Below are 21,369 nucleotides of genomic sequence, written 5' to 3' on the forward strand. Positions count from 1 at the left end.
ACAAGCACTAATTATGCATACATTATAAAGTAGCATCTGCCCTTTAGCACATTGGATTCACCAAATTAGTTTTGATCATCACACAAGGTCCACTTAGACAACGCATCAAGTGTAAAACCACTTCTGTTTTTCATCAATTAAACTTCTTTAAATGGTATAATTGCATTTCTAATTATGTTTCAAGTTCATTCTACGCAGTATAATTTACCTAAGGAACATAATTCAAAGGGCATGTATATAAAAGTATTACCAAAGAGCCCAACCCATCATTAGCCTTCGGTTCTATATGGAGAAATCTTACTTTCTAGAAAGGTTATCAGAATCTAAAAGTACTAACGTTCTTATTTAAAACATGTCAGATTTCTATTTCTTAATATTTTATGAACTCTGCCGGACTGTCCTAGTCATTACATTGCGTGGCCATTTGGCATGAAGATCTTTGCATATTTTGATAACTGAAGGCTTGCTTGAGTTATATTCATTTCTATGCAGAGGTAATGGCATATATTGTTCCTTTTGAGATGCGATGCAAGCAAAAACATGTTGCATATGGCCATTTGGCATGAAGAGCTTTTCATCCTGGTAGTTAAGGGGTTGCTTGAGTTATATTCATTTCTCTGTGGAGGTATGACATATATTGTTCCTCCTGAGATTCGATGCAAGAGAAAAAAGAAGTTGCTCACTCTGAAGTGCATCCGGTTTTTTATGAAAGCAACTATTATTCTGCGATGAAGTCTCTTGGTCAAAGACACTTCACAGGTTATGCAAAGATGTGTAGCTACTCGTATTTGGGTACGACAGAACAATCATCCTTATTCTTCATTGCATGAGATTTTACATAACTATACTTGATAAGATCAAGAGGACACTGTAAGTATAAATGGCAGTAAAAGAGCTTTCCATTTAGCAGCTTGCGCTGTCAGTGAGTGCTGCAGCCCCCCACTTTTCATCAGATTTTGGAGAACTAAATCTCCTGTCTCATAGTACATGTACTTCTTTTGTATAAAATCACTACCCCTTCTGCTTCTAAAGCTCTGATGTGTTGGTGGTAGATGGATGTTGGAGTGAGATAGGAAAAATATCACACAATCTCAAGTTTGTAATTGTTGCAGCGATGTGCGGCTGAGGAGGAACACATGCCTGGATGTTTGCCATCTGAACATCACGATCCCTTTGTATGCAGTTCGCGGAACACCATCCTGTAAAACCACCCAAAGTTTTCTAAACATGTCACGGACTCATGACCTAAAATCTTGAACACATCAAGTTTACAATTACCTTCCACTCTTCAAAAATGCCGAACTGCCTAGCAAGTCGCTCAAACTCTGCCTGATCAAAATACTCAATCCTTACATCTCCCTCAATATTATATGCCTTTGCAGCAACATCATTACCAGAAATGGGTGTTGCTTTTGAAACCATTTCATAAATCTTATGATCGTACTTCCCCTGTGCACAAAAATGGATCTCAAGAAGAACTGTATGAAATCATTAACAGCACAACAAATGGTTAGCAATATACCTTACACAGGTAGCTTAAATCCTTCATTCGCCATTTGACCTGCCATCATAATTGATAAGAATTATATTTATATAGAATAAATCAGGCATTGTATTACCATCAATTATTGTTATCAGACAGGCTGCTGAATATAAGAAAGTGACATAAAGAAATGAGTTTCTCGGGAATAAGAAATAGGTGCATGAGCCTAGAAGAATATATCTGATAATACTACAGATTAGCATCATTGTCCTCAAAATGATAAAACAATTCAGCTCTAGATGAGGTAAGACAGTGAGGTCCTCCTGAACAAGGACACAACTATTGATATTGTTGATCCCAGAGAGTATCAGTGCATCTTGAAGCTATCTATGCACACCATCATGAGGTTTCTCCATCAGTCTCCGAGAATCATTTTAAGCCCAGGTCTGCCATGATCATCTAGGCTAGATTCCAATCCGTACTCCTGGTGATCATACTATCAAAGAGTCAGAACTGATCTGTGGCCCAAGTGTGACTTCAAACCGTCCATGGTACACTAGAAACCCCAGCATCTCAACGCCACTCCTCTGATCATTTCTGTCTTTTAATATTTATTCGTTGAGTAAGAATCCGACCCAACAAGGTCGTTGACTTTGAACAATATACAACATAAACTCTAAATGCTTCCTGGGATTGTTGTTCAATTGGTTAAGAGCACCACCCTGTCAAGGCAGAAGTTGCAGGTTCGAGACCCATCCATCCTGATGGTTATTTTACCGAATTGGACTGATTCCACCGTATTTTTCCAGTGATGACATCTCTAAAAAAGATCAACAAGATACAAAAGAGTGTATTGGTCTCATATTTGGGTCGAGCTGGATTCGAACCAGCGTAGCCTCGCTAGCGGATTTGGCCTAGTGGTTAGTGCCATTAACTGTGCACAGAAAGGTGCAGAGTTCAAATCTTGCCAGCGTGAATTAAGGGACATTTTGTCCTCCTTTTTGAAGGGAATAAATAGTCAATGCATTTAATGTTGAGAGAGGCGCCTCTTTTTTTCTATAAAATAGGAAGAAGAGGGCTTATTTGGGGTCGGCCATTTTGGGTTTTAGAGGGTTTTGGGCTCATCTTTCTTTCTTTTCTTTTCCAGGGTTGGTGGTTCCTCATCTTGAGTTGGAGGTGTGCCGTTAGGGTTTCCCTGGTTTCTTTTCTTCTACTTCATCTTGGGTTTAGGGTTAATGAGTTCTTCTCTCATCTTCCTCTAGGTTGGGTTTTAGGGTTTCTACTTCCACTACTACTTCTTTATTCTCTTCTTTCTTTGGGGTGCTTGAACCTCTCACAACCTCTCCTCTTTGAGGTGTTTCTGCAGCCTTATGTTGGTGTTGGCACTCGAATTTCTTGGGTTGTTTGCAGTGCTTGTGAGCACGAAACTCGTTGGTTTGGAGTTGCTCCCCTGTTCGTCGTTGTGAGCCCGTGTGCTTGCCGTTCGGGTGGTGGTGGTTTGTTGGGGTCGCCATTTTTGTAGTGTGGGTTGCTTGTGTGCTCGCCGGTGTAGAGATCGTGTGCGTGCTTGGCGATCGTGGTGATCGTCAAAAGCCCATCTCCATCCCTATCTCTTGCCCTATTATTGTTTCCGTGTAGTTGAGCTTGAGTCCAACCCGAGTGCCGTTATTGTAAATCCGCGGTGGCCCCGAGCTTGTATAAAGAAAATATTTTTGGGTGTATGTTGTGGTGACTCATCCCTTGTGTGTCCACGTCCCCTTCTTGTGCGTTTGGCCGTCTTGTGACGAGGGAGAGTTTCGGGCATGGCCATGCACCTCCCCTCATAAAGACGTACGAGCATTCGTGTTTGTGTTCTCATCCCCTTCCTTGTATGTTCGGCCGTCTTGTGACGAGGGAGCATTTCGAGTGTGCCCATGCACCTCTCCTCCTCATAAAGGCGTACGAGCATTCATGTTTGTGTTCTCGTCCCTTTCCCTGTACGTTTGGCTGTCTTGTGACGAGGGAGCGTTTTAGGCATGCCCATGCACCTCTCCTAATAAAGGCGTATGGGCATTCGTGTTTGTGTTCTCGCCCCCTTCCTTGTACATTTGGTTGTCTTGTGACGAGGGAGCGTTTCAGGCGTGCCCATGCACCTCTCCTCCTCATAAAGGTGTACCGGCATTCATGAATGTGTGTTCTTCCTTTCCTTGTGCGTTCATCTTGTGTGCTCGTCTTTACTTGTGTACCCATCCATTCCCTCGTGTGGTAAGTTCGAAAGCTCGACGAGTCATGGTCAAAGAAAACCACCAGCTCCACAAAAAGGGCAACGAGCCCTTGCTCCGGAAGTAGTCTCATCAACAAGCAAACCTCGGGCCTTCGTACTCCCTAGTCTGAGACGCACGTGGTTCCGCCCAAGTAACACACACACACACGCAAAACTTCACAACAACGCGAGGGGGGTTCTAGGAACGTTGCTAAAGTCAATTGAGAGTCTTTTAGGAACCAAGAGCCATGCGAAATTAGAATTTCATACACGGTTCTGAATGAGTGGGAAGATAGAAAATCTTCTTTTCGACTCTGACTCTCCCACATCAGTTGTTGCTTCTTTTCCTATGACTTCCAACGTGGCGGTGTTGGCTTTATCTACACGACTTCTCAATATAATTTTCTGGCCTTTTTCCAATGAATGGCATGTCACTTTGGGAATACTAGCCACTCTTAGCATGATTTTTGGAAATTTAATTGCCGTTACTCAAACAAGCATGAAACGTATACTAGCATACTCTTCTATAAGTCAAATTGGCTATATCTTGATTGGAATAATTGCTGCAGACCCTGAAAATGGTTATGCAAGTACGATAACCTATATCCTTATTTATATACTCACTAATCTCGGAACTTTTGATATATACTCTCAAGTAGGGTTTCAACCACAATATTCAAAAGGGGATTAAGAAATTTGTCGAGAATGTAGGCTACATCCATCTGACAGCCCTGTCAGTTGTCAACTAATCAAGGCCATTATCAATGATAGGCATGCCCAAGGTGCATCAAGTTTATTCCTCCTACCTTTATACACTAATTTCGTATTCTAAAGACAAAATTTAGGTAGTAAATAATATTGTATTACATTATAAATCAAATAAATTAGGGGTCATACAGTAACGTCATTGAGTTTTATTGACTCCAGAAATTGCCGGAAAAATTGTCCCAAACTTGAACCCTGCATATGATGACAAAATTAAAAGAGGATATTGCTCAACGAATGAATATTAAGGTTTGAATAACAAGTGAATTTGTTTAGCACAAAAATGGAACTTCATAATCTATGAGCACAAAGAAAATACAGATTAATAACACATGTTAATACAACAAAGAAAATGCAAATTAAAACAAGACGTTGTTCCTGTACATCTGCTATTCAGTTCATTCATGCTATCATGTGTATGGCTTTGTGATGAATAAGTTTTGGCTCTATATACACCCTCATAAATTCTTTTATAAATTCTAGGTAACGGGTAATTCAGATTGACAGCAATCAATAACCACAACACTAAACTTTCTTTTATTAAACGTATGACCTGAAAAATGGCTCAAGTTTCTTGATGATCATGCTCCCAAAAAGAGTATTTGGTACATGCCAAACATACACAGCTTACATCATAGCAAGCTTGAACAACATACCTGCTCCCCGAAGTTATAGGTTCTACATATTTCTGGACGAATAAACTGACGCCCTTTCCGTGTTTCATTCAACCGTAACCAATCATCCCAATATGTGTGATAATGTCAAAGAACAAATCATGAAAAGAGAATATGCATAATATGAAAACTCGTGTAAGGATATGCTTTAGGCCATTTTGGTGAGAGTTCAAACCATAAATCTTTTGATAACATCCATCCTAACCCAGGAAAGAAATCAGAACGATAGAGAGCTTCTGCAGAAGTGAACCAAAATAAATATTTATTAGAAGCTAAACTCCAAAAGATTTCAGCTTGGTGAATGTCACATTAGATTCATAACATTGTTTATTACCAGGATCTTGCACAAATTGCTTCTGTCCATTATCATTCCAAGATGAAACGGCTATTAATGATCTAGAATGATGAAGACAACACCAATTAGATAATTTTCTAAAAACAGAGAAGATATGAATCTTCAAAAAAAATATCATCATAAGAACGATTATCACACTTGTCATCCTCTAACAGCTTTGCAGTTGCCTCAAAATATTCAAAGAAATCAGGAGCTATTTCCATATCATCTGCAAACTCAAAGATTATAAGATTGAAAGAAAATATAACATGGTCATCCTCCATTCATGGTTTTTGCTGTGCAACACCTTCTAAAATAATAACTCGATTGAATTTCCAGTCCTCAAATAACTGATCTAATGCCCATTTGTAATGCCCTGAAAAGCATGAGGAAACAACAAATGATCACATCCAATCTTAAGAAAAAATATATGTAAGGCATGTGAAGTATACATTGCTTAAACAAAAATAAAGACCTTAATCTTTGAAGTTCATATCATAAACATGGGAAGTGAAGAAGGTCTCAAGTTACAATTTCATTGGTATAGGTGCAATAAAACAAAGAACATGTTTTGGGATTTTAAGCAAATGGGTTGTTTCCTACATTTGAAGTACCAATTTGTTTTATTAAAGTATAGGTTCAAGGAAACAAGGAAACATGCTTTGGGATTTCAAGCAAATGGATTGTTTCTTAAGCACTACATTTGAAATACCAAATTTGTTTAGTTGAAAAATTGACCATACATGCAACATTTGATTCAATGGTATATACACAAGAAAACAAAGAACTCATGCCCTGAAAAGCATGAGGAAACAACAAATGATCACATCCAATCTTAAGAAAAAATATATGTAAGGCATGTGAAGTATACATTGCTTAAACAAAAATAAAGACCTTAATCTTTGAAGTTCATATCATAAACATGGGAAGTGAAGAAGGTCTCAAGTTACAATTTCATTGGTATGGGTGCAATAAAACAAAGAACATGTTTTGGGATTTTAAGCAAATGGGTTGTTTCCTACATTTGAAGTACCAATTTGTTTTATTAAAGTATAGGTTCAAGAAAACAAGGAAACATGCTTTGGGATTTCAAGCAAATGGATTGTTTCTTAAGCACTACATTTGAAATAACAAATTTGTTTAGTTGAAAAATTGACCATACATGCAACATTTGATTCAATGGTATATACACAAGAAAACAAAGAACTCATTTTGGGATGCACATTGATTGTTTTTTAAGCACTACATTTGAAGTGCCAAATTTGTTTAGTTAACATATTGACAGTACATGCAACATTTCTATGGAAATTCCATAATCCCTGGCAATATGAATGGGAGTTTTGAATGTTAACATAAACTTTATCTGATTATATGAATCAAGCCGTGACAATATTTACATTTGTAACTTGATATGGGATAGCTGTTAAAAATGTTAAGCTGAGCATGCTTTTCTGTGTTAAAAATATTGAGCTCTCAACATAGTTCACTTACAATGTGCCATTTTTCTTCAACATCATCTCTCATAATTTTTACTTTATTATCTCCTTGCTTGTGCAACCGACCTGGGTTCTTAATGCTGATATCTGAATATTGCAATTTGCATGGTCAATCTACTCTTTATCTCTTATTCCGGGATCTAGTTTGTCAGCATGATCATGTCTTTTTGACTAAATGGTTCACAATGGTCGAAATGCCCATTGAAACTTGCTTCACAATTAAATTTGGTACTATGTGCCTATACACATATTCTTAACCACATCAATCTCTAACAATTACCTGCATTGTACCAAACTGGTTTATCATACTTAAAGAGTCCTTCGACATTTTAGAAGTTTTTAATATCCTTACTTTACCTTCCCATGCCAAGTGTAAAATGGTTCTACATCTAAAAGCTCTTCAGCCTTGGCGATGCCAATTGTGAGGCTCATGAGAGGTAGGTAACTTGTAAGTCCTCTTAACTTCCAATTCTTGTCATTGGCTATATTTTATATTTCCATGAGCAATTTGGAATACATCTCTCAATCCTAATTGACATTGTGTAATCTGTTAATGTTAAATTTTGAAATTTTCCATCCTTCTAACTTGAAATACTCCACCCATTATCACCTATAGAAGTTCCTGAAACGCTGTGACATTGCATGTGTCGCATCTTTTATTTTTATGCAACTAATCAACTAGATTCCATTCTCATACACCAGGTAAACTTACTTGCAATTTTGTAGTATGCAATTATCTCTCCTGGCCTCTCTGTTCTGATCACCTCAGAATCAAGATGCTGCAAATGGAAGCTCAAACCTCTGATCATACGTAATACAATCAAAATGCTGATTATGAAAATACCTTAGCCAGAATATTTATATACCTGCAGGTAATGAAATTGAGGAAAGCTTAATGCTTTGGACCTTACTTCCACATTACTGCCATCCTGAAAAGATAACAAGAGATTGTGCAAACGAGAGATTTGAAGAAACTACTAAACAAAAAGGTGTTTCATATTTACAAGTTAACAAGCCACACACATGAAGGCTCTGTATGGAGAGGAAAAAAATTATAACCTGAGATATGAAGAGGTGAAATTTTGATGAAACAGGACCATAATATCTGCATCACCAATACGTCTGTAAGTGTGAACATTGTGCTTCCTAAAATACTATCATTTTGAACTGCAATTCATATTATGCATAATGTTGTATTTTTTTCACAAAAATTGTCTATTATTATATTCTTCAAGCATTTATGGTGGACACATAACGTCTAAAACCATCTCTAGAAACTTGAAAGCAGAACATACTGCAATACAGATTTTATCGTTCTATCCAAATAATCTGCACGATTGCAAGCCATTATAACTACTCCTGCAATAGGTTCCTGCAAAAACAAAATATGGAGTAATCATGAAATGCTTGAAACCACACATCATCCATTCACTATCTAAACAAACAACTTTATGCAAAACAAACTTGTGCTCTCCTAAAGAAAAGCAGGAGAATCATTAAAAAAAACTATATTGATCAAAACAAAGATCTGATTAAATCAAAAGACATAGTACACAAATAACAAGCATAGACATGATAGACAATCCAATAATTGATTCCATTCCTTTGCTAAAAACATTAAGTTATTGATGACTTAAAATTCAGCCCCCACACAAAATGTCTGACAAGGTCTGCAGAGCAATGTAACAATGCTAATACAAGCCATGAGAAAGCACATTAGGAATACATGTAATAGCTTTCTGACATGCATTTCACTCATCTAGAACAGCTGGAATGTTGAAATCAGTTAACCTTCTAAGTGATATATGCTGCTAATTGTTTTTGAGGATTTCGAACAGAATTTTCAACAGTAAAACTTATTTGACGCGGCTGAAACATTGGCCTACACATTTTGAAACCTCCCTTTCATCACTTTGTGGGGGCTGCACGTGAACTTTCCTGTAGCAATAGAGTAGCAATTAAACTCCCCTTATAGCAACATCCTTGCTCTTTTTGTAACAATACACCTCTTTTCTTTTGGTTTGTTGCTTCTCAAAGACGAGACAACATTTGATGATGTAATCTCTTGTTTGGTCTTATAGGTCATTTTGGCCTCTTAAATGATCTCCATTGGGCATACCAAGGTCATGGTGTTTAGCACTACATATCAATGTATGAGGAGGTTTGCCTCAGATTCACATACGGACTGGAGAGTGGATTATGTAGATTAATTTGTGTACCTTAGTGCAGTGTTCACAGAACCTATCTTCTCCATTCCAAGTAATTGGGCGTATGCAGCACAAGGAGAGCATTCAGTCACAGACTCAATTCCAAGTGTCATGTACTAAGTTGCAGCTATTTGATAACTCTTATTAACACTGGATTCTTTTTTACTGATTACAGATTTGGGGGCCTAATATGGACCGTCATTGGAGATCTAGAGGCATTTCTGAAGCATAGAGATTGATGGAAAAACCTCTTGTATTCTCCAGAATGATTCAAGCAAAAGCATCCGTGCCCTATGATATTATCAAGGTTGAGATTCCTACACTGATGTGTAGAGGATATGATCATATCAGTCTCATTTCTTCATAGTACATGAGTCTTCCACACAGATTCCAAGTGAGGATGATACTTCGCGTTCACATTGCCCAAATGGCCAAATGTGATTTGACTTCCATGGATTCACTGTAGAAAGTCTACTTCTCTTCAAGGGTACTCCTTGGATGCACCATCTCTTACACTCACCACTCGAGATTTGGAAATAAATCAGGCAAGATTTCACACAGATAGAGACTAGGCAAACAGGGCTCAAACCTATGCAGTGGTTAGCTCTGACAATGGCAATCCATCAGGAACATCCGCCACATCACTTAAGATGAATTTCTACTATGCCAGATATATGTATATCCATCTGTCTCATGTATTAAGATACATCACTGGACAGATCTGTATACATTCCAGAACCAGCATTCTCATCCAGAAAATTTATTTGGTATTTTGGTCTGATTAGTTGTGGGATTGGCAGTATTATTGAATTATATGTGAGTATGTGGATGTTCTGAAGCCATATTGAAAGAGAAAAATGAAAAATACAAAAGTACTAAAATAGTGGTCTTGTCCTAGTAAACCTTGATCACATACAACTTACATTAGATGATCATCACAACAAATATAATCTACTTCTGTGACTATGAACATTTGTGTGAACATTACAAAAATATGGAGTCAAGGCATTTTCCGTTTGCATCTGTAATTTCATTTTCTTCCTATCACACGTATGCATGTAGCAAATTATGTTCTTTAAAAATAGAACTAAGGTGGTGCCTTAATTACCTGATTGCTGTTCTCTAATGAGATGCCTGCTCCATTCTCTATCCAAATGGAAAAAAAAGGGAAATAAATAGCATGCCTCAAAAGCATGTCTATCTTTTGAAATCAAAGAAGATGGAAATGGTCATTACTGTTATACTGTTGAAGCAAAGTTTTTACTTGTTCATACTTCTCTTCAAGTTGATTCTTCTCTTCTGTATACAAAAAATGAAGTACATCATAGTAGAACAATTTTAGCTTAGAGTAAATATATATACTCCAGAATTCATGCTCATCTCATGCAACTAATTCAACAATACAAAAATTACCTTACTAAATATAAACTATTCTTTTAGTAATTTTAGCTTCCATCTTTCTTTCAAGAGATCAAAGACCAAAATAACCTGTGAGACTATATTAACAATATGAATCATAGAATAAGTATAATAAAGTGATAAAAAAGCTTATCTAAGAGGACCCCCAACCAAGAAACAGGCTCTTACTAAAGCAGTGCATACACAAATTACGACACATACATATAGGTATGGATCTAAAAGCTTCAAAAATAGAAAGCTTAATCCAATGTCTCAAAATCCTCAAGATCTGAATCAGTATAATGTTTAATAAAGGCAAATATATGAAGGCACAAGTGATTGGACTTTCCTGTCAAAGAACACCAGGTTCTTAATGTAAATTGAAAATTCTTCACATATGGGTGATAAAACTTTGAATTTCAATCAAACAAATGATAGAAGAAGATACACCAAATTTCAGATTGACAGGGTTTGCATAGGATTTCTAAGTACCATAAAGATATACTAAAGTAGAATATATCTAAAAATGTGACTTACAAAACTAATCAAGAAAAGGAATATGAGAAGAGTATAATAAAAAACCAACATAGAGATGTGACAGCATCTATCAACGTAAGATATGTTAAAAGTTTGGAAGGTAGATTAAATTTTTAGAAGTAAGAGATATTATTCTGAGATATCTTTAAACTTTAACGAGGTTATTTTTTATGAGACTTTTCTGATGGGTAAGGATGTTCCTTGACTCATAAACATTCTGCTACCCTGTTATCAAAAGTAGATTTTACAGTATAAACTTATTGCCCTCACACAATGGATCCAAAATACAATTGGACGGAAATGTAGAACAATCCGCAGTATTATCATCTTCCCCATTCCCAGCAATGAATTAACGAAGGGAGGACCACAAACACAACATGCACCATTAAGAATATCCAATCCATTTAGTTTACTCGAATTCCTAAATCATACCAAAAATCCAAGTAGTTAAACAGCTTTTGATCGAAAATTTCAACATACATAAAACTACAATCAGATGAGACTAAATAATTCAAACATAAGAATAAAGAGACTCTAAACTTTCAGGAGATTTTCCCATAGAGTTTAAACTAATCATACTCAAAAATGCCAAAATAAAGATATTAACTACTAAGTTCCTATACAAGGAAGAACAAGTAAGCCTATGGACCAAGAATTTAGCCATAAAAAAGAGCTCAATATGACAATCAGGCCTACAAATGCCTAACAAGTACGTCTATGGACCAAGAATTTAGACAGAAAAAAGAGCTCAATATGGCTACCATGCCTAAAAATACCTAAGCCTTTAAAAGAAAAGGTACGAAGTTCCCATTGGCACTACTTATATTGTAAGTTATGATAGCATGCCAGATATGCACCTTCTAGTGTCACGATTTTTCCTGTTTGTTCACTGATCTGATCTATAAGTAGTCGCATCTGACTTGTACAGTGGTTTTCAGCCTCTACCTGCAGCATAGATAGAACAAATTATTCGCAAACATACAATTGTAATGTCTAAAGAATAATTGTACATAAAATACGTGTTTAACTAAGTCAAACCAAAACACATTAAAAATATATTTGAAACATACTATTTCTGATTTAATATCAGTGTGAGAAAAAAAAAACTGATAATGGAAATTCCAAAGAACATTCAGCAGATAGGTAGTGAAGTTTAAACTTCAGTGCTAAACAAGCAACCATGTGTTCTAGAAAACTAAGCAAACTATATTAAAAATGTGTGCCCACTTGACACTAATAATTCTTTCTGAACAAAAGTTTTGAGGAAGAAATAATATTTTTTATTTTTAATATCTACAAATTCCCTTTATTAAATACACATTACCTTACTTAGTGCTAAACTTCATTGTGGTACAGATCCAGTGATGTATTGTTTTGTTTCAGTAATACAATAGTGGCAGTGGGAAATTGCTTAAGGTTGAAATCTACTTCAGTAATTCAGAAAAGAGAAAAATAACTACAAAATAGCATTCGTAGTATGAAAAGGCCATAACACGTTGATCATTACTTTGCAATAGATAGCATTATCATAATGATTAACATTCTCATTTGTCAAGACTAATACCATTTGCAGTAGATCAAAGTGCCAAAAATCTGGTTCAAGTGAAAAGGGTGACAAATCACCAAAACCACAGTTGAGCACGGCATAATACAGCCCAGTTACAAAACTGGGACAGGTCTAAGGTGCTAAGCTATGTGAAGATTACGTCACCTGTAATCATGAAGGCCAGATGTTGCAAAGTCATTGTGACTTAGACGTGGTCAGCATGTAGAAGGTCGAAATACAGTTGCCCGCTAATGCTTCTCCATGGGATCAGGAGTGATGTCATGGATCAGCATTGGCAGCTGACTAAACATTATACAGTGCACAACAGAGGAGAAACCAGTGTTCTTTTTTGGATGTGATGAAGTGTGGCCTTGGATATCCTTGAAGTTCTAGGACTATCCATGGACAGAAGGGCTGTGCGGATTGGAACCGAATGCGAAATTTGCATCAGGGCAATGATAAATCCTGGGGCATCAGGGTCAGATGAAGCTCTTCACCGGATTATTCGGTTGGAATAATTACTCAAACTATTGTAGCCTAATTTGTTCCCAAAAGGATCGTCATTAGATGCTTGCTTTAGCTAGTGTGTTGTAGGGATGAGCTATTTCAACACCAGCATTGAAAAATCCGGAGTCGATGCTAAAAAATATGGAACATTTACTCCAAAATGGCTTACAGGCCAGCAAGCAGAGAATATGCTAGAGTATCCTACTTGTGTTAATGTCATCTTCCCATGTTCCATATTTTGGGTGGAGGGGTGTCTATGTAAAGCTATGAGTTCCACTTTGCACCATCGTAATTTAATGGAAAACATGTGGTCAAAGCCATCAACACATTTGAGATGGTTGGGAACATTGGTCTTTGCTAATTGGCTAAATTTCAGGAAGTTAGGAAACAATTTCTATCTTTGTCTGATTTTATTCTCATTATAAAGACTTTCAATTGCCAGATTCAAAAACCCAATCATCGTTTTAGTGAATGTAGATAGCCACTTCCCGAACACAGAATGTAGAGAAACTTCTATTAGAAACAAAAACAGGCATTACAAATATATCTACTTGCAGCTCGGATATGAGTTTTCCAAACGAAACCAAAACAACACTTGTAATATCACGATCTATATCATCGAGAGCTTGTTTCTGCAAAAAAGGAAACTTTGATAATACTTACAGCTGCTGCGATACGATCCGCGTACTCGGACTGTGCTGTAAAAAGCCTCATCTTCACGAGCAAGCCATTTGTCTCATTATCAGAGTTCATTGAAAAAGAGAAAGAAGAAGAAGAAGAAGGAAAAAAAAAAGGAGCCAGAATTAACTGAGAAAATGAGCGATGACCTGCACGATGATGAAGACGAGGGCTCCGAGGAGGAGGAGGACGCGGGCGTCGCAGAAGGCGCGCTGGACGAAGGAGGAGAAGCCTCCCCCGGCCATGGAAATGGCTCTCTCGCTCTCTGAGTCTGTCTGCGTGTGCCTGTCGGAGTCTTGTCTCTGTGCGATCAGATCGATCGTCGATAGATCGTTCGACCAAGAGCAAATGCGATATAATTAATTAGATATATACATATTCTGAGCGTTATATGAATGAATTATATATGAATTGACTCCGTCGTCCTCACTCAGTCTCTCCTACTCTTACTACTCTGTGTCAACATATTTCTTTTCAATCGGAACCTCGTGAGATTATCGGATTGATTATGTATGAGATTGTCCATAAAAACCAGCTTTAATGTGTCTAGACCATGATTATCGGATCAATTATGAGATTGTCGATAAAACCCTATTAGGATATGACCTAATTGCTTAATGTGTCTTGAGTCTTGACCATTCTCTCTTGGATGACATGAAGATCAAGTGTTCTCGATGGATACAACACTCAATAAACCCACTAATCCCTTAACTCCTCGTGTTCCATTTCCTATCATTGGAGGAGCAAAACGTAGATATTTGAATATGCCTTGGAAGAGCTTGTATCGGCCTAAGAAGAGACAACCTCCTTTTGACAACCAAAGAAGAAAACATTAAAGCATCCTCATGAATCCATTCCATTGTTTGCTTGCGTGGCCTATTTGTTGAGACAAAAATTCACCTCCATGCGTTAAATAATCAAATGCAAGGGTTATATGTTCAACTAGTGGAGGGACTTTGTTGGCCTCTTTTGAAGTGTCAATGATCACTTTCGATGAAACAATTGTTGATTTGCAACGATGTTGAACATTATCACAATGAACCTAATGACATGAGCACGATAAATTTCAAGGCTGCATTGTTTCAAGAACATGCCTTGCAATATTTAATGGTAGACTAGTTGTAGGTTGCCCACAAAAGCACTGTCACAAGACTGTGGCATAACTTCGTTTACTTTAAGCATATTGCAAGGAATTTTACTTCCTTGATGTGAAAGCAACAAGGGGAGATATTGAGCATGCTTATATTGTATTAGGCATACTTAACGAGGACATAAACTATTTTTGCATGAAAGAGACCATTAGGTAGGCGATGGAATGAATAAAACCATGGAAACTAAAAGGTGGGATAAAGATGCAACATGCAAACACATATTAGTTGCTCGAGTGGTTCAACTATAACGTGTAATTGTTGATCAAGTGCTAATAACGTAATATAGTACCACATTTTATACTTATTCTTATTCGATTTTATATAAAACATACATGGGTTACATCGTGTGAATCATTGGTAACACGGTACATCGTTATATTATTGCTTCCAAACTTCTTTAGCGTTCATCGAATTGCACAATATGTTCAAACGAGGTCATACACAAAGGTTGAGAGCAAATGTGTATTTTTCATCGGTGCAGACATTGGTATGTGCATTGGGAGAATTGCACAATGGATGCAAATCTATGCGTAAGGAAAAGAGAGCAATGGGTGGAAATCTAGAACATAAAGCCTCGTGGACATTCGAAACTGGGAAAAGGCTAAAACATTGTAAATGACTATGAAGATCATTTTTTGTACATTTGACAGGTCTTCAAGATTTGGATCGGTACTATTCTCTCTCCCTCAATCGCGGAGGAGCATTGGGCCGGACAACCTTACCAATGGAGCCACAACCTTCTAGCCTTTATTATTATTATTCGCCTTCCTCTGACAAGACGAGCGTCGACGAATTCAGGGTTGTAAGTTAACGCATCATTATGTCTCGAGAAATGACTAAAACGAGTAACGAAGCCGATGTTAAGTAAGGCGAGGTCCATTCACGGATCCTAGTAAAGGAGAATCGTGGGCTCGAACATATGTGATGACTTAGGAGGCTATCTGGAACTGGCTCAAACGGGGCCCCAACCCCCTTGATGGCCGATGGTCGGGGCAGCCTCCTATCTCGAATGAATCAAAATCCCCTATCTCAAATGAATCATCAGCAAAGAGGGGAAAGAATGAGAATTGGAGTGGGCACAAATTGTGTACCCCCCCCCCCCCCCCCCCCCCAACAAAACAGAAAAAAAACACAAACAAAACTCCTTCCCCTGTTCCATCTCTCTCCTTCCTGCTCCTCAGTTTCTGTTTGTAAATCCTTGTCCTGACCGGCCATGAGAGCTCTTGTAGATGCTGCTTCGGCCATGGCGGCGGCGCATCGGAGCCCCTCTGATTCCACCATTCCATGGTTCGAGCCTCCCCAATTCAGTTCTGCTGCCTGGAATCCACCATGCTCGAGCACCGGCAGCAATAACAGTCTCTGTATCGCAAGCCGCCCCTGCCACCGCCCCCCCCTCAGGAACCTCCTCCTCATTCGCAGTGCATCCAGCAACACCACCACCAAAGGCTTGCCTTCAGGTATAATGTTCATGTATACACATGGAGATTCATGATCTTTTACCTTGCAGTGCTCTTAATTCTCTTATATATAATCGTGTTGATAGTTGAATAGAATTCTCTTCTTTCTTCCCAGATGCAGGGCATGAGAAGCAGCTCGACAGAGCACTGGCAGTGGGAGAAGGCATTTGCATTGCCTCGGCCACATCTGCATTCATTGTGGCCCACTCCATGGGTCATCTTCATCCGCGAAGAAGAAACTCTGACAGCCTTGTAGGTACTTCCTCCCCTCCTTTTCTCTACGTAATCATGCATTTTTGCGACATCTTTTCTCTACATATCAGGAGGTTCTTGTATATTTTTGAATTGATGAGGCAATATCAAGTCAAGTTTCACACTTTCAGGGTCTGCCTCATCACCTTCTACACTGTTATTCCCGATACCACAAAGGATTAGTGAGAGCCTTCCTGCATGGCAAAACTTGTTTCTTCTACTTGCGCTTATCGTCAATGCTATTTCTAGGGCACGGCAACGGCACGAGAGCAACTACAACAGGAGAGGAAGGAACTATGTCATTGATGCAAATCTTGAACTTGAGGATCGGATAAAAAAACTTGAGGAAGAGCTCGGTGACACTGTAACAATTGTTAGGGTGCTTTCCAAGCACCTAGAGAAGTTGGGTGTCAGATTTCGTTTGACTCGACGAACGTTACGTGATCCAATACAAGAGGTTTTGCTTTTATCAAACAATTTAACGTTACATTCTGAAGTTGGTTGTATGGCTCAATGAAGTCTTGAGTTAACATTTGTATATACTGTATGATTCTAGTTTATTGTAACTTTGAGCATGCTGGATCTACCATGGTGCTCATTTTTATGCTAGCTTTAGGCAAAATATTCTTGTCTTTACTAAGGTGAATCTTGAAACATCATGTAGACCATATATTTCTACACTTCCTTCTGTCATGTGGATTCATTAACATATGATATTTGGACATGTCTTGTTTACTTCTGATTTCATTCTTAGCTATGATTTTTATTCTTATTGATTGCGACCTTAATCCAATCCTACCATTGTGTCCTGTTTCATATATATATATGACCATCTCTATCAACGAATTAATTTTAGAAAGCTACAAATCCTTGAAATTTTAGGGAGAGCTCAGCATGTAATCTCCATTAACTGATTGATGTCTCATATTTCTAAGAGCTATTCATTAGTGAAGAGATATTCATGTGACTAACTTCCTATTGTTCATGCAGACTGCTCTTTTAGCTCAAAAGACGTCAGATTCACTCAATGTTTTGGCTGCACGTGGGAATGAAGTGGAAAAAGGGTTGGAGGCAATACAATATGCTTTACTTGGAATGCAGGTATGTGTATTTACTATTGAGTTGAATGAAATCAATGTCTGGATTCTGATGTGTTTCTTCTTCGTAAATGAACTTTATTATTTGAAAGCTTTTTTGTCAACACATAATATTCTTCAGTGAGCTGTTTTTATTAGTTGCACAAATACTCACTTTCTGCCTTCCAGTGGATGTCAACAAAACAAGATGATGACTAAGTTTCAAATGTGTATAATGTCTGTAGGCAAATCCTGAAAATCCATCTCATTTGGAAAAGTTGATTTTATTCCACTGATCATCAATTAAGAGCCTTTTATCTGAAGGCCATTGATTGCAAAGCTACAGGATGTCAGCTAATCAATGTGTTTAATAAATCTTGCTGTAGAAATAATCTATAATATTGACACCAGAGACATGCTAACCATGCATGATCACAACATCTTAGAACAGTGTAGCATCATCTTTTGGATGATGAGGAGAGGCTATGAAAAATGTCCCCAAATGCTTCACATTTCCTTCCACATTCTCTTTTGGTTTTGCGATATCTGAAAAAGCATGCAGCCAAAGACATTGGGAGGCTAAGTTCAATTATTCAAATGCGTGCGTATCCATGCATTTTTAGGAAGACGAAAAAATGTATCAATGCTTGTTCTTTGTGAAAATTTGTAGGGGAATTCTTTACATTGAAGCAACCTTCAGAAAAAGAAAAACTGTTTATTCCCTTTATCATTGCCTTGAGTAGTTAATGCAGATGAAATATTGAAGGAACAGGCACAGTGCCACTAGCAATCCATGTACATTCAACTATTTGTATATGGCCCCATTCAAGCAAACTTGATGTGTGCCGTCCATGATCCCTTAACTTGCCATATCTATGGTTTTATATAAGATCAATCTGAGTTATGAAGAGTTTTCCTATATTGTCTTGCTAATCAAATATAATGCCAAAAATCTTTATTCAAGAATATTTTCATCCTTGAAAACATGATCTAAAAGTCTCTATCTGATCTTCAAAAAGTATATTCATTGTCAAAAAACATGTTGCCCATTATTCCTGTTTCCCACCATTTCATGCCCAAAATGGCTTGCTTGGAAAAGAGAATGAAGAACAAATCCCTAAAAAGCATGTTGGAAAAGTTTTTACACATAAAACAGGCACATAAGATTATAACAATTAAAACTTACCTTTTTAAACAAACCATTTTTCTAATATTTCTAGTGAGAATTAAGTCCGGTTTGTTGTTGCATTTTCATTGCATGCTTTCAATTGTTTCCTTTAACTTAAGGCAATTTCTTTTGACATCTCTGTCAGCTTTCAATATAATGCTATTGATTTTTATTTGTTGCTTGCTTGCTTTTGTCATAGGATAACCAAACCAAACAATTGGAGCTTATTTCAGCTCTTGCAAAACTGGTGAAGCACAGGACAAAGAACCAAATTATGGAGCCCAATCTGGCAAAGTCTAATGGAAATGACAGCAGGCACATTGACAAAAACAGCGAAATAGGGAGGCATAAGATTCAAAATGGCGTTACTGCAAGTCCTCCACGAGATAATCTAATTCCGAGCAGAGTAGATTATTGGCTTAACAATGAAAGTTCATCTTCTAAGGCTGAAGTAACCCAATAATCCATGCGTTTAGGCTCTGGATTTGGAAACTGAGGGACAGGAAGATCAAGATGTTGAGTAAAATATTAGAAGCTCAGGTAATTTTCATTTACTAAACAAGGAGACATCTGCTACTCATAGGCCTGGCTGTAAGTCTGCCTATTGGTCTTCCATATATAACTAGCAAATCGTGATCTTTGCAAGTCAAATTTAACCTAGTTTCCAGACCATGATTTTTTGGATCATTCGAAAATATCGAAGTCCAGAAGAGCATTTGATCTACGTGGATTTGTTCAATAACAACAAATAGAGCTTAGAAAGTAATCATTGTCGGTAATAATTATAATGAAAGCTTGTTTAAGAGATTATAAATTGTTTTTGGACATTGAAGTAATGATCAGAAAGTACCTCTCAAATGAATATAGTCCCTAAACACATTGGTCTTGACTCTTATTCATGAAGAATTAACAAGACAATTAACTGTTGAATTGTAATGGTCTACATATTGGAAGAAGGCCTACACACGGGTCGTATTCATGAAGAATTAACAGGAAAATTTATTGTTGAGCCAAATGGTCTAGAAACTATAGGAAGACCGAGGGAGATTTGTGCCATTCAAAGAGTTTATAAGTACACATTGAAAATTAAGGACAATGCCTTGAAATTGCCTCTCCACAACCACATGGATGTTTGTTGTATAAATATCATGAAAGCAAATTTCTTTCCTAGTTCTAAGACATCTACAATTGGTATTGAAGATGGCATGTTGAGGAAAAGAACGAAACGTGAGAACATAATGTACTTGGTAAAGTCGGAGGCTCCTCATATGAAATGGAGGACAACCAAGTATAAATTTAAGTTTGTGTATTATTATCATCAATGCACAATAATCAGATGGTTACGATGGTTGATAGCCAATGCCCATGCTTGCATTTGTGTAGACTTGCTAAAGTGAGCGAGAAGTGCACCCAAAACTAAGTAAGAAAATAGAATTTGGGACCAATCAATATTGCCTCCATGTATCAAAGGCCTATGGAAGGCCTACCATATCTAGACATGAAGTATGGTTTTCACTAGTACCTACATGGTTACACTAGCTTTCAAGAACTCCTAACTTGAACATGATCATCTCAAATGGCATTAGAAATGCTCTTTTCTTGTCAACTTGACCACAAAAACAAACTCGTCGAAGATCCAAACATTGAAGTTGGGGAATATGTGTGTTTCATTTCATCCCCTTTTTTTGACCCTCTTAAAAATTTGTCAAGTGAGAGATTGTGTTCGATCTAGAAGGTCTAGTTGGCTCGCATTCGACAAGTCAGTTGGGGCTACACATCAAGACGGTGGCAAATACTACATCAGACTTGGAAGTGACAAGGGATTCACGAGATCAAGTACCCCTGGCCACATTGTTCTTTATATTGATGACATAATCTTAGTATGCAATACTCAAATGGGTAGGGAAAATCATCTTAATGCATTTGATGGCTCGTGCAAACAATGAAGCCATGAACTTCATTGGGGCTCAAAGGTGCATGTAGTTGAATTTTGCTCAAGGTCATATAGTCTCTATATTTCTACAAAGGACCGTAATTTGTCATCCATTTCGAAGGTATACTATTGGTGACATCAATCATTCTTTATTTGTAGAAGTATTGAGCTTTTTGGAGCTCGTAGGCAAGGTCTTTATGGCATTCTAGAGGGTGACAACAAGGTCCTCTGCAAACAAGAATTGCATGGGATGTTGGGGATATGGATACGAAACTATGACCATGGTTTGTAAAGAAGGGGACCATCTAGGTTGACGAGTGAGTGAATGGTACTGTAATGAGCAAGTTCCATGCAAGGGAGCTTCGAGATCCATTTATCTTAATAGTAGCTGATGTAGAAACATGAGTTCTAAACTTTGAATCCCTTGTTCAGTTCAACCATCAGTACATCGGGTGAGGGGGGTGA

The 21,369-nt window shown here is 37.6% G+C and overlaps 2 protein-coding genes across 3 annotated transcripts; one reads left to right on the forward strand and one right to left on the reverse strand.

The window, feature by feature from the left end:
- Nucleotides 1-787: 787 nt before the first annotated feature.
- On the reverse strand, nt 788-14,190 carry CGL1 (alpha-1,3-mannosyl-glycoprotein beta-1,2-N-acetylglucosaminyltransferase). Its single transcript, XM_087327504.1, has 18 exons — nt 14,017-14,190; nt 13,853-13,903; nt 11,994-12,081; nt 10,438-10,500; nt 10,310-10,347; nt 8,290-8,366; nt 8,054-8,099; nt 7,861-7,923; nt 7,707-7,773; nt 5,806-5,874; nt 5,658-5,727; nt 5,499-5,560; nt 5,306-5,400; nt 5,147-5,236; nt 4,623-4,685; nt 1,523-1,561; nt 1,279-1,449; nt 788-1,199 (listed from the first exon to the last, which is right to left on the reverse strand). Exons 1-18 carry the CDS (start codon nt 14,110-14,112, stop codon nt 1,092-1,094), a joined length of 1,356 nt encoding a protein of 451 aa, XP_087183630.1. The 5' UTR covers nt 14,113-14,190; the 3' UTR covers nt 788-1,091.
- Nucleotides 14,191-16,211: 2,021 nt separating this feature from the next.
- Nucleotides 16,212-19,901, forward strand: LOC147858278 (uncharacterized). 2 transcript variants are annotated; one of them, XM_087327772.1, is made up of 5 exons: nt 16,212-16,475; nt 16,591-16,727; nt 16,977-17,184; nt 17,718-17,828; nt 19,171-19,901. In XM_087327772.1, exons 1-5 carry the CDS (start codon nt 16,248-16,250, stop codon nt 19,432-19,434), a joined length of 948 nt encoding a protein of 315 aa, XP_087183898.1. In that variant the 5' UTR covers nt 16,212-16,247; the 3' UTR covers nt 19,435-19,901. The 2 variants fall into 2 exon arrangements, with proteins under 2 accessions (XP_087183898.1, XP_087183897.1); XM_087327771.1 differs by having other exon boundaries at nt 16,216-16,475; nt 16,591-16,731; nt 16,859-17,184.
- The last annotated feature ends 1,468 nt before the right edge of the window (nt 19,902-21,369 follow it).

Source organism: Azolla caroliniana, unplaced genomic scaffold (genome assembly GCF_043228905.1).
Source record: "Azolla caroliniana isolate FFs.n. ecotype wild unplaced genomic scaffold, voAzoCaro1.0.p SCAF_11, whole genome shotgun sequence".
Lineage (NCBI taxonomy): Eukaryota > Viridiplantae > Streptophyta > Polypodiopsida > Salviniales > Salviniaceae > Azolla > Azolla caroliniana.

Bases quoted from the DNA above. Each gene is read 5' to 3' on its own strand.
- CGL1 (XM_087327504.1), bottom strand. From the start codon at position 14,112: ATGGCCGGGGGAGGCTTCTCCTCCTTCGTCCAGCGCGCCTTCTGCGAC. The intron at 12,082-13,852 runs GTAAGTATTATC...TCTATGCTGCAG, and splicing joins CGGATCGTATCGCAGCAGCT to GTAGAGGCTGAAAACCACTG. The intron at 7,924-8,053 runs GTTATAATTTTT...TTATCTTTTCAG, and splicing joins TTCACCTCTTCATATCTCAG to GATGGCAGTAATGTGGAAGT.
- LOC147858278 (XM_087327771.1), top strand. From the start codon at position 16,232: ATGAGAGCTCTTGTAGATGCTGCTTCGGCCATGGCGGCGGCGCATCGG. The intron at 16,732-16,858 runs GTACTTCCTCCC...TCACACTTTCAG, and splicing joins AAACTCTGACAGCCTTGTAG to GGTCTGCCTCATCACCTTCT. The intron at 17,829-19,170 runs GTATGTGTATTT...CTTTTGTCATAG, and splicing joins ATGCTTTACTTGGAATGCAG to GATAACCAAACCAAACAATT.